The following is a 12206-nucleotide window of genomic DNA, read 5'->3' as shown; positions in this document are numbered from 1 at the left end:
TTGTAGTATGTTTTTATTTCATCTAATATCAGCCGCAATCATTTGTAACTTCTTATACTTGATGTGATGTTTAAAATTTGATCATTCAAGAGGACATGCAATTTTTTTTTTTTGGTTAAACAAGCTTAATATATAACAGTACGCAACAACCAGTCTATTACAAAATAGCTCAGCTTTATCATAAGCTAGCAGATAATCCACCACAGGCAGTAGTTCATACAAAATAAGGAAGCCAATTAGCTAAACCGCTCCCATTTTAGCAAGCCTATCAGCACATCTATTAGCTTCCCTAAAGATATGAGTCACTGTGTAGTTAGGGAAGCCTCTATTCAGGGTCCTGCAATCATTCGAAAGTGGACATGCATTTGATTCACCATAATAAGTTCACATATAATAATTATCATATCATACATATGAATATTGAATATTTGGTTATAAAATAAAATTTTACTTATTGAGCTAATTGAGACCCACAACTCTTAGTCGTTTTACCTAAATTTTACCCATTTATTAAAAAAATAAAAACAATGAGATACTAAAAAACCATGATAACTTTTAAGGGAAACTTTTTTGTTGTTAATACATACAACGTACGTAAATAAAAGTTTAAAATGCAAAAACATCATGGGTTTCAATTAGCTTAACTGATAAAGTCTCTGATGATTGTATAAGAAATTTGGGATTCAATTTTCGCCTACACCAAAAACTGATTTGTGTCTTGATCTGATGATAAAGAGCTATCATAAAAAACGGACACTATAGGTTGAAATTATCTGGAAAAAAAAATGCAAAAACATCAAGAAAAGGTTCCTCAAATAAAATAAAGTTTAACGAAAGATAATAGCCTCTCTTTGCTAAGGCATCAGCAACACACTTGAATTAGTCAGGTGATCGTAACTTAAAACTTAAAATTTAGGTGGATTAGTTGGTCTATTACCCCATGACTTAAATAAACATGTCAATTGTAACATGACACCCAAGCATTTTTTTTTTTTTAATTTTAAAAAAAAAAAAAAATCAAACTCTGTAGGCTGAAATTGGACCTATGCCTATTCAGTCTAGTGTCTAGTGACTCGGGCGGCCCAAGGCCCATATTTCTAAACCCAGCTGAAATCAAACAACACAAAAAGCCCCTCTCATATGTTTCTTCTGTTGTGGATGACATTGATAGAAGCAGTACCAAGCTCTACGGGATTCGAGTTCGAGTTCGAGTTGTAGAGGAAAAAGGACAGGTTGAAGAGACAGAAGCTTAAGTTAGTGCAGAACTCGCTCTCGAAGTCCTCTCTGTTTCAGGTTGGACTCTCTCTCTCTCTCTCTCATTGACATTCTTTCAGCTTTTGGGTTTTTTTAATTGGGGTGTTTGATAAATTGCCAGAGAGAGCTGAGGATAACTTTTTTTTTTTTTTTTGGGGGGGGGGGGGGGGGGTGTTAATCTTAATGGGTATGATACAGATTTTTGTTTTGTTTTTCGTGGTCGGAGAAATAGTAGGCCGATTGGTGTATTTGACAAGATATGACAGAGTTGTGGTCAATTTCACTAATAGAGTAGCATTATATGGGTGTTATTGGTTTTGTCAACTATTTATGTTATGAATGAATGTTTTGATTCATATAAATTTTTGAAATTATAGGAAATATTATTGATTTTATGCGCGTATCAATTGTTGGAAAATGTTTTCTCACTCATTTTCAGGATTGCAAACAAACACTAGAGAACATAGAAGTTTTCCTCAAAATATTTTCTGGAAAACAAGTCATTTTCTAGAAAACATTTTTAGTCCAAAGGTTCTCTGAGTTGAAGAGAATTGTTTTCCCAGTACCTCTCCCTCTCATGGGGTGTGTGTTAATTTTTAGTATTTGGCCATCTGAGTTGGTTTGGGTTTTTTCATTTTTTCAATGTCTGATTTTATATATCACATTAAAAATTTGCAGCTTTGGGTATCAATCTGTGAAATATAAACATGGCTGAGCGACAAACGCTGGATCAGCAGCACCAAATTGATCAACAGATGCAATCCTCACCACCTCCAAGGGACGACATGATTGCATGTGTGATGGCATTGGAGGCTGCTTTGCTTCCATGTTTGCCTGCGCGAGAGCTTCAGGCTATAGACCGTTCTCCACACCCTTCTCATCAGAGTTAGTAATCCATTTCCTCCTCCTGATATAAGGGTTTAGACTTGTAGACCTGATATTTTGTGTTTTGCATTGAATTTCAAGTAACCACATGATGCTTATAGTGTTATATTAATTCTTAGAATCTTTGCAAGGTAACTTTGAAAAACCCTGTTTTGAAACAAAACAGAACTAATTTCTGATTAATTATTTAACTTAAGATGTATGTTTATTATTTTAAAGCTGATGTAGAAACATCTTCTGGGAAGAAAATCATTACATCCTAGCTAGAAGTGGATGCTTGGAAAACTTAAAATGCGAGAGAAGGAAAGTCATGTACGTACAAATGTAGATATAATGGAAGGAATACGTTTGGTATCTATAGAATGGGTTCATTTTGAAGTACTTAATTTTGTTTTGTTTTGTTTGTTTTTTGAGCTAGATTTTATATTGGAGGGCATTTTTCCAAAATTGTCTGTTTGTGATAAAACTATTGTGAGGAAAGAACATAGAATGCTTTGTGTTTTTTGGATAAGTTTGAATTGAAAGGATGATATCATGGAATTAATTGAGGGGTTGGGAAATTAGAATTATGGGAAGAATGTTATATTCACTTTATGCAGAGAGGAAAGGTACAAATATGAGGCCTGCAAAATGAAGGCTGCTTACTAAGATTTATAATTTGGAGTTTGGTAGCAAACTGCGGAGCGTTTGTTTTGGCTATAAATGAATGTTACTGGGATGCTATTGATTGATTTCTTATCTATTGCTTTGCTAAGAACTGCATGGAAAATCCTGAGTTATTCCAGGTGGTTAATGCCTGAGGAGTTTCTTAAGCTATTTAGTGTTTGGTTATGGAGATGCTTTTATTTGTGGCATTAAATGTCCAAGGAGGAGTAACATTTTCTTCTATTTTGGGGTAACTTTTATTGTCTGTGATAAATTATTTTGGGTTGGTCTTGGATTTGGAAGGATAATAATCAGCTTGATTGATTATTCTGGAGTTTAACTGGGAAATTATTTCTTCAAATGGATAGTGTATTGTAAGATGTGAGGAGAGTGGGGTGGGGGGATGCACGAACCAACTATATGCTATTAGCAACAGTGAGCTCTTTGAAAGGAGGAAGGAATGATAGTTTACTTGCGTAGCTATCATAACATATAGTTGAGGGTTGTTCAGTAAGTTAACGTTGGACTCAAAAGAATTAACTGGGTTCTTGAAAATGTGAAGTCTATCGTAGAAAACTTGTTTGTAGGAAATTTTTTGACATCTCATCCTCTAAGATTCCAAAAGTCCTTAATTCGTTTAATGGAGAATATTATGTTACTTACAGAATATTTGTGCATGGCTTGCATTTTATCCTGAAAGCATGGACTATCTTAGATTTGAAATTGCAACTTTTCAGAACCTTGTTTGAATGGATGATAGTGTCAGGATTATTTGCTTTTTCAAATTTTTTGGATTCCGCTGGTCATTGTATCTTTAGAGTTTAATTGGGGTTGTACCTACAGTAGACTTCCTGGGTTGCCTTTTCCTTCATAAAACTTCTTATTTATCCCTTTTTTTTTAAAGGAAAAGAAAAATAAAAAGAAAGAAGTCCAATGCCATTGATATATGCTTTGGCAATTGATCTACCCATGAAATATATCCTCCCCCCCCCCCCCCCCCCCCTCTCTCTTAAAAAATAAAATAAGTCATCAACATCTCAAGCCAGTGGAGTAGTGGACTACTAGAGTCCCTTGGACAAAGATTACCTCTCTCATATTTCTGAATGTGCAAGTGATTGTAGAAATAGCTTACAGTGAAGTTACAAAACCTCTAATATTTCTAACTAATTCCCAAGTGTTTGACCTCATTATTATGCTTTGGAACATCATCTATATTGTTTTTGGATCAATTACTGTGGTCTGTTTATCAATCCTTTCTTAGACTGCATGGCTCTAATCTGTCAATAACAAATGTTTGGAATAGCTGATTGAAGTGCTTATATGTCTTTTCATTAGTACATGCTGAAAGGTGTTAAATTTGTGAGTGCTTCAGTTGATGTAGAAAGGCATGCCAGAGATTTTATGGATGCTGCCAAGAAGCTTCAGCTGTATTTTATTGGCCTGCAACGGGAGGATCAACCAACCAAGGTTGAAACACTTGGAAAGGTAACTCAAAGGCTATTTGCAGTTGATGTTGTATATCCTACCCACTGATTCAGAAATTTGCTGGGAACTTGATGACAAGTCATTTTCATTGTGATTTCTGCTTTTAACAGGAGATTGCTATGATGGAGGAAGAATTAAAGATAAAGACTGAAATTATCAAGAAGCAGGAGAGACTGATCCAAGGATGGAGAAAAGAGCTGAAAGACCAATTGGACAAGCACAATGCCGAGTTGGAGAGGGTATAGAGTGTGGTTTTTGAGCAATAAGCTTGTAGTGATTCTTACAATTGGTGCTAACTTTTCTTGGTGCGTCATGCTCCTGGCATTTTTTAAAAGATCTACTTGCCTGCGTAGCTTGTAAATGTGAATTAGAAACATTTCTTGAATCCCTAACAATTTTAAATTCGTAGTGTTGCAAGCTGCTGTGATTGATTGAACGAGAGGTTGCAAGCTGTAGCGTTCTATACAGCGCAATGTATGTGATTTGCCTCTAATGAGCCTAAAAGTGAACGGTCATCTTTAAAGACTGATTTCCCTAACATTCCCCATTAAACATTGGCCAATTGACAATTTCAATTGGCACCTCTTGGAGTTTCCAACACCTCCTTTTCTCCTTTGCATATATTAAAAAAAAACAAACAAAATTTGCCAATCCAGTTCTTCATTACTGGGCAACGATGGCTATCTTAGTATACCAGTGCAGAATGAAATGATCAGGAAATGCCATGTCAACAGTACTATAAGCAGACCTGGCTGGAAAATTGCACTGCTGTGCAAGCCGAAGGGCAATAATTTTGAGATCTCTCGGGGCACAAATTTGGCTTTGTAAGTTTGTGGAATACGCAGAAGGCAATAAAGGATAAGCATTGCAGTTTGCCACCATTTCTTCACGCCAGTACAGAATTTCAAAATATAGTTAAAACCATCATCGTGTTCCAAACAGCTGAGATGTCAATAATTTTAAAGGCACTTGAGAGGCACAACAGAAATGAAACTTAAAGGGGGTTGATAACTCAAAAAGGAGTCAGATAAGCTTCTTAATTCTTTTTCAAAAGGGTAAAGCAACATTGAAAAGATTACAATTACAATGATACACGATCACTTCTAAAGGCTACTTTTGAAAAATGAGAATGTAACAAAGATAACTAGCAAATGAGTAGATATCACATCTAATTCAGTAGGTAATATCCTAGTTGAAGATGCATTTCAGCCTTCCCCCTTGTGGATAGAAAAGGTAAAACCTAATTTGTCTATTTCTTTGCATATGTGATCAACATTGGATTCTGTTGGGTTATCTTGAAACCTTGGAGTGCCTGCATCGCAGCTGTTGATTGCATCTCATCTGTATACTCCACAAAGGCAATTCCTGGCTTTGTTTCCACCATTCTAACTTCCTTAAAACCATGATATTGGTGGAAGAGCATTTGCAGCATCATAGGAGTTGTCTCATGGGGAAGATTCTGCACGAACAGTATGTTGTTTGGTGGAGCAGGTGCCTCTGGTACCAAAGACTTTACACCACCCGGATAGGGTATTTGAGATAGCTGCACCATTTTGGAGAGAGAGTGAGAGAAAGCAATACGATAAGGATTGTATTACAAAATATAAAGTATTGACACACCCTTATGAATTCATATAGGGCACAAGGGATTAAGAAAAATTACTAAAACATGAAACCACATTTCAAATAAACTCAGAAGTGGTCTCAAAAAAGAATGCATGCTTACTGGAGGTGCAGATCCATAAGCTCCAGCATATGCAGGATTCAGACCCAATCCAGCTTGAGCATCATGTTGTTCTTTTTTCTTCTTTCCTGCAACAATAAGGAAACATGTAAATCTCAGTAAAACAAAAACAAGTTATAAGAAAACCAGGTGTAGGCCATACATTTGCCACTCTAGCTAAAAGAAAGAAACAAGGGAGTGTCCAGTACTTCTTATATACTGCAAGATAAGCATCCAATACTTAAATTTTTATTTTAAAAATAAAAATTTTAATGTTCTGAACATCCGGAATAACTTCTTGCATCGTCCTGAACATGTAGCATTAGGACATGAACTTCAGTTTAAAGGAACATAATTACAAGTTAAAGCATGGGAAAGGTTTAAAACATATGTTCTGACCAATGTTCAAAGAAGGGATGCTTGTCTGATTAATATAAAACAATAAAGCATTGTATCCATGTCCTAGTTCATCCTTATTATGGAATTTTCACATCAAAATAAATCACTGTATCCAAATCCTGAATCCACATCAATGCTTCATAGTCAACACTGGATTTACTCTTAGAACCATGACAAAAACTTCAAAAAACTGACAAATAATATATAGTGAAAAACTACATACAACAAAAAAGCTTAGTCCTAAAAATCTGAGGTCATCTATGGATCATCAACACACTTGTTACAGTAGGCCGCATATACTCTTTTCCGTCATTCTATTCAATCCAAAGTTGTTCTCTCTATTAGTTCCTTATTTGATGTCATTTTTCATTACTATTAATGTTAGTTTTGGTCTTCCTCTATTTTTTTATACTCTCTTAATTTGAATCAACTCACTCTTTTCTCATTGATGCATTAATCACTATCCCTTAAACATGACCAAACCATCTCAAGTGACTCTCCCTTATCTTTTCACCAATAGGGTCTCCCCTATCTTCAGTGAAATTTTTTCATTTTAAGTGTCCATTTGGGAACAGCTTATTTAGCTGAAACTGAAATTTTTTTGCTAAAAGTACTATAGATTAAAGTAAAAGTTAGTTGAATAGTATAATAGGATCTATGAATAATACCAAAAAGTGATCTTTAGCGAATTTTTTTCATTTTAAGTGTCCGTTTCGGAACAACTTATTTAGCTAAAACTGAAAACTTTTTGCTAAAAGTAATGTAGATTAAGGTAAAAGTTAGCTGAATAGTACAGTGAGACCCATAAATAATACCAAAAAGTGCAGTCAAACTCATGAATAATATCAAAAATAAGCTGAAATTGCAAATAAGATAAAATTTTCAGCTTGTCCCAAACGCACACTAAAACTAATATTTCCTTATATTTTCACAAATCCATCCTAACATTCTCATTTTATGAATATGTTGCTTCTTCACAGCTAGCATTCAGTATCATTGATCATGGATGGCCTAAAATTTTTCCTTTTAACTTAAGGGTAAATCTTAGGTATAATACCTTGAGTATTGTACAGAAGGTTCCCTTAATTAAATTATAACACATGGTCGTATTGACCAATTAAATACAAATAGTGTTTTCTTTTCCTACGACAATCAAATTCAATATTCAATATAGCCATGTGTTTTGAATTTAATTGAGGAACTTTTTTTTTTTTTTTTTATAAGTAATAAGAATTCATTGATGATAAAATAAGAGACACCCAATGTACTACACATAAGGTATTCTACCTAAGTTTTACCCTTGATAGGTATTCTACAACCACACAATACTACAGTTATGCTTCTCCACTTTATCTACTAAGCTATTATCCTATGATTCTAAAATGGTGGGTATACCTGAATTTATTTCATTTTTTTTTTATCAGTGGGTATACCCGAATTGAATATCATAAGATCCCAAGCATCACTTAGAGTCTTGGTACAAAGAGAAGATAACAAATACAATACAAATATGCATTTATCTTACAAAAAAAAAAAAAAGCATTTCTGACATTATTGCTCAAGAAAGTTTTCCTGACAAGTGAAAGAGTTCAAACTGATTAAGCAGAGAGGACAAACATTTGTAGGAGAAAACAGAACAAAAAGGAAAAAGGAGGGGGGGGGGGGGAGGATTCTTACCCTTTTCTTCATGCCTCTTACGTCTTTCACGTGGAACAAAAGTACCATCAGCCTTGGCTATCACATCTGATTTTGTCTTTGCATATTGTATTCTCTGTGATAATCACAAATATCAATTAAATTCAGTTGATAGCAAAAAGAAAGAGTTCCATCTGCAATGGCAGTTTTAAAATTAAAGCGACACATGCAAAACCATCAACTAAGCCATATGAACATGATCAAGGAAAAGAAGTGCACCATCCAAGTAGACAGCCATTTAATTCATTCATGCTCTAATTGATAAAATATCACAAGTTGTATGGAAACTACAATACAAAATAACCTTACAAAGAATAAGCAATTTCACGTAACTGGCAAAACCATTCCAGAAAATTTAAATTAAGGTTGAGGACTGTTATTTGACCTGATCATGTTAGGGAGGAAGAAACCCACAGTCAATCGATGAGAAACAACCAATTCACCAAGAAGCCATGGGTGGCAGTCAAGTGTGTTGAAGGTCGAAACAACCTGCAACTCACCTTTTTTCTTTAACACTCAACCTCCCACCTGGTCGAAACCATCTGAAAGCCTTTGAGTAAATCCAGGTTGGATGGATGGCTTGGGCTGAGTGGGTTGTTGCTCACTCCAATCACAGAGGTAAGGAACAAGTGCATATGTGCATAGATTTATTTTTTATTTTTTATTTTTATATATCTTATCATTTAAATGAGCAGGGTCTTTTTGGAGCGACTAAAAATTGTTTGGAGGAGGCACCTTAAATTGAGGGCAGAGGCAAAGTCTGTTGAGAGGAAGGAGAGACTAAGTAGTTTAGATTGTTCTATCTTATTGTCTAATGTCTTAGTTGAGATTGTTCTATCTTATTTTCTAATGTTATGGAAAGTTAGAGGATAGAAGAGACATTATGTAGCCATTTAAAATGTGAGGTTGCAACCATGAATATTGGAAAGTAATAAGAGAGGTTAGAAAAGAAAACAAGAACATGGTTGCCCCCTTTTCCTGCCTCATTTGCATAGAATGGGTGGCAGAAGACACATGCAGCCGTCTGCCTGACAAGTAAAATACATACGAAAACCTTAATTTATTTTTCAATTACACATACTGAGAATATGACCTACAAGCCATTAACATGTTCTTCTGATGCGTTTAAAACCCAATCAAGTTAAAGACATTTCAGCATTTTTCATATACAGGAACTAATGACGCACCCACTGTATCTTTTATCAATATTAAACCCCTAAAAAACTGATTATTGGAGTATTTCAATAAACTAATCTTTTTCTTCTCTTTTGGGTTAAGTAAATTAAATTCATTAGTAACACAAAGGTCCAACTCAGGTACACAGGAAGTATACAAGAGATGCACCAATAAATCAAGTAAAAGTAAAGAGATTAAAGGAAATTCTAGCAAGATTAAGAAAGAAAAACATCCATTTGCAACCATCCAATCATAGAGGGTCTTCAAGGGTAAAAGCTTCAACTCCATAATTGTCTTCTCACAATCTTCAAATTCCGCACAAGCTTCAACTCCACATGATGCATGAAGGGATAGCATTCCATATGCTTACATATCAGTGCCAACCAAACCTTACTTTCCAACAATTGAATAAAGGCATGACCCATTTCACCCCAAACAAACATAAAAACAGCTCTCATAGTTTCTTGGTTACTTTACAGTTCAGGAGTACATGATCTGTGGTTTCCCTGCTCTCTTTACTCATACAATACCATATGGCACTTTCTCAAACTATCCACCATAAACTATGGAGGCATTTACATTTTGCAAGGACAGAGAAATCGCCTCTAATCTAGAACACCACAATATAATTCAATCCCATGACCCATTAAGCAATTTAAATAAGTCATGTATTTAAAAAGTACATGTGTATGGCCATTTCATTGCCACATAATGAGTTTTAGAAGCTTTCTCCAAACGGGTTTAAAGAAAAATCCTATCCCATACACAATGTGGATTTTGGAATCAACACCCATTACAATTTAGACATCCACCCTAAAACAAAGAGGCAATTTGCTATGCAAATCCTAAACTTAACAAAAATTTATGCAAAATCAAATTAATCTTCTATCCCACTAATACGATAATTTAGACACTAACTAGGAATCAAATTGCATAAAAGAAAATTCCAAGTTTTGACAAAAGAAATATACCATGGGCTTGTCGTAGAATGGGAAGCCCTGCATTTGGCGAAGCGCATTGGTGGCAGAGGAAACTTCATCGAACACAACCCAAGCTTGGCCTTTGTGCTTCAGAGTCTTGAAGGCCAGCACCTCCAATATCTTCCCGAATTGCGAGAACACCGCGTGCAGAGACTTCTTCAACTCTGATAACAAAACCCAATTTCCATAAATTCAAAACGATTCGTTTATGCAGAGAGCGTGAGTGAGTGAGTGAATGAGTGATAGACATAGTTGAGTAGTGTTTACCTTCGAGCTTGATTTTCTCGTTGAGGTTGTTAATGTATATGGTCACGTTCGGAGGGACTTCTGTGCCTGTAGTATTAATCTCTGCCATCTTTGCTTTCTCTGGTCTCTGAACTAAGCTAAAAAACCACCAAGAAGAAACTGTTAAAACGGTGAATTTTATGGGTTTAAGGGTTTTTTTGCCCTAACAGTGATCGGAGAGTAGTGAGTACTGAGAGAAAGGGATAGAGATAGGAGAAATTTAGAGAGAATAGTGTGATATGGGCTGGGCTTCTTTGGTCGTAAAAATATAGGTCCATAATTTTATTTTATTTTTGGGCTAAAACGTAAAACTTACCTTCTATATTTCACCAAAATTCATTTCAGTCTTTAATTTTACTTTTATTTATTTCAGTTCTTTAACTTTCAAGTTTATATTAAAACTGTATCAAAAAAGAAGAAGTTTATATTAAAACATTTTCATCAACTTTTATTATATGTTGCGGTTAATTTTCCAATTTTTTAAATTTTTCTTCAAGTTTTTTAAATTAAAAAAATACAATTAATAATTGAAGAATATTTTTCAGATTTTTTTGTTTCAAAATATTTAAAAAAAAAACTAATAGAAAGTCCTTAATTGAATAAATCTGAAACTTAAAGAACTGATATGAATGAAAACAAAGTAAAAGGACTTAAATGAATTCTAGAGAAACAAATTCTAGAAAAACATAGAAGATGAGTTTTGTATTTTAGTTTTTTTTTTAATTATTGTGAGACTGGGACAAGTTCTGGGATTAAAGGTTATGGGGGGTTTAACAAAACATGTACCAATCACAAAAACTGCTTTTTTATTAGGTATACTGTCTCTTTGCGGTATTCCACCCCTTGCCTGTTTTTGGTCCAAAGATGAAATTCTTAATGAGATATTAGTGGTATTAGGGAATTGCAACAAACAAAAGGGGAAGTAAAAAAAAGGAAAGAGATCGAAAAGATCTTTTTCCTAAAATTCCAGTTCAGTCTATTTATCCCCCCCCCCCCAATGAATACTATCTTTATATTGTTTTGATCATCTAAAAGACAACCAGCAGGAGTGCCTTAGGGAAGTCGTGACTCCCAAAATGCTAACGAAAGCACTTTGGGCAATCAGGACCATTAGTAGGGAATCACCCTACTATCGCCCCGCTCGATTACCCGAGCGAGACGCCCATCATGATGGGAAGAAAGGAAAACGTAGTTGCTACAACCTATCACATACCAATATAAAAGACAGAGTCGCGGAACTTTTTCTAATGTTTGCTGCTTTCCGTAGGAGAGAACTACGTGCGACATGATCCCTTAACAAAGGGTACGTAGCGCAGCTTGGGCAGCCAGAGCCCAGTCCTGTCGCATATCTTGGTGGTCACTCTTCCCTATGCCACTGGAATAGATAGATTAATAGGAAGATTGAATGAGGTAGGGCTTATCCCCGCATAGGATGATAGAGTGGGTTCCCAAGCTTTCTGCGCTAGGAGAAGAGAAGCATAGGACTGATTCTCACCGATTCTCATGGTAGCATCTCTTTTCATTATATACGCAATATGAAAATATGTATAATCCAAGGTAGCAGACGATAAGACGAAGACGTAGAAGAAGCAAGAGGAAGAAGCTGCAGCTATCATCTGCGTCTGAACGTCTAATAGGGAAAGAGCAGAGACTCAGAATAGAAACTAGCGGGGTTACCT

At 35.2% G+C, this 12206-nt stretch overlaps 2 protein-coding genes across 2 annotated transcripts; one reads left to right on the top strand and one right to left on the bottom strand.

The window, feature by feature from the left end:
• The first annotated feature begins 1073 nt into the window (after positions 1–1073).
• LOC126708683 (mediator of RNA polymerase II transcription subunit 28) lies at positions 1074–4762 on the top strand. Its single transcript, XM_050408545.1, has 4 exons — positions 1074–1293; positions 1933–2139; positions 4157–4269; positions 4380–4762. The coding sequence occupies exons 2-4, from the start codon at positions 1962–1964 to the stop codon at positions 4512–4514; spliced, it is 426 nt and encodes a 141-aa protein (XP_050264502.1). The 5' UTR covers positions 1074–1293; positions 1933–1961; the 3' UTR covers positions 4515–4762.
• Positions 4763–5253: 491 nt separating this feature from the next.
• LOC126708682 (U1 small nuclear ribonucleoprotein A) lies at positions 5254–10741 on the bottom strand. Its single transcript, XM_050408544.1, has 5 exons — positions 10510–10741; positions 10234–10406; positions 8069–8162; positions 5996–6081; positions 5254–5812 (listed from the first exon to the last, which is right to left on the bottom strand). Exons 1-5 carry the CDS (start codon positions 10595–10597, stop codon positions 5519–5521), a joined length of 735 nt encoding a protein of 244 aa, XP_050264501.1. The 5' UTR covers positions 10598–10741; the 3' UTR covers positions 5254–5518.
• Positions 10742–12206: the final 1465 nt, after the last annotated feature.

This window comes from Quercus robur, chromosome 12, assembly GCF_932294415.1.
Source record: "Quercus robur chromosome 12, dhQueRobu3.1, whole genome shotgun sequence".
NCBI lineage: Eukaryota > Viridiplantae > Streptophyta > Magnoliopsida > Fagales > Fagaceae > Quercus > Quercus robur.
This window is presented reverse-complemented; position numbering and strand designations above follow the sequence as displayed.

Excerpts from the sequence above, each read along its gene's own strand:
- LOC126708683 (XM_050408545.1), top strand. The coding sequence starts at position 1,962 with ATGGCTGAGCGACAAACGCTGGATCAGCAGCACCAAATTGATCAACAG. Across the intron at positions 2,140-4,156 it reads TCCACACCCTTCTCATCAGA|TTGATGTAGAAAGGCATGCC; the intron begins GTTAGTAATCCA and ends TGAGTGCTTCAG. Across the intron at positions 4,270-4,379 it reads AGGTTGAAACACTTGGAAAG|GAGATTGCTATGATGGAGGA; the intron begins GTAACTCAAAGG and ends TGCTTTTAACAG.
- LOC126708682 (XM_050408544.1), bottom strand. The coding sequence starts at position 10,597 with ATGGCAGAGATTAATACTACAGGCACAGAAGTCCCTCCGAACGTGACC. Across the intron at positions 8,163-10,233 it reads CATTCTACGACAAGCCCATG|AGAATACAATATGCAAAGAC; the intron begins GTATATTTCTTT and ends TGATTATCACAG. Across the intron at positions 6,082-8,068 it reads TAAGAGGCATGAAGAAAAGG|GAAAGAAGAAAAAAGAACAA; the intron begins GTAAGAATCCTC and ends TTATTGTTGCAG.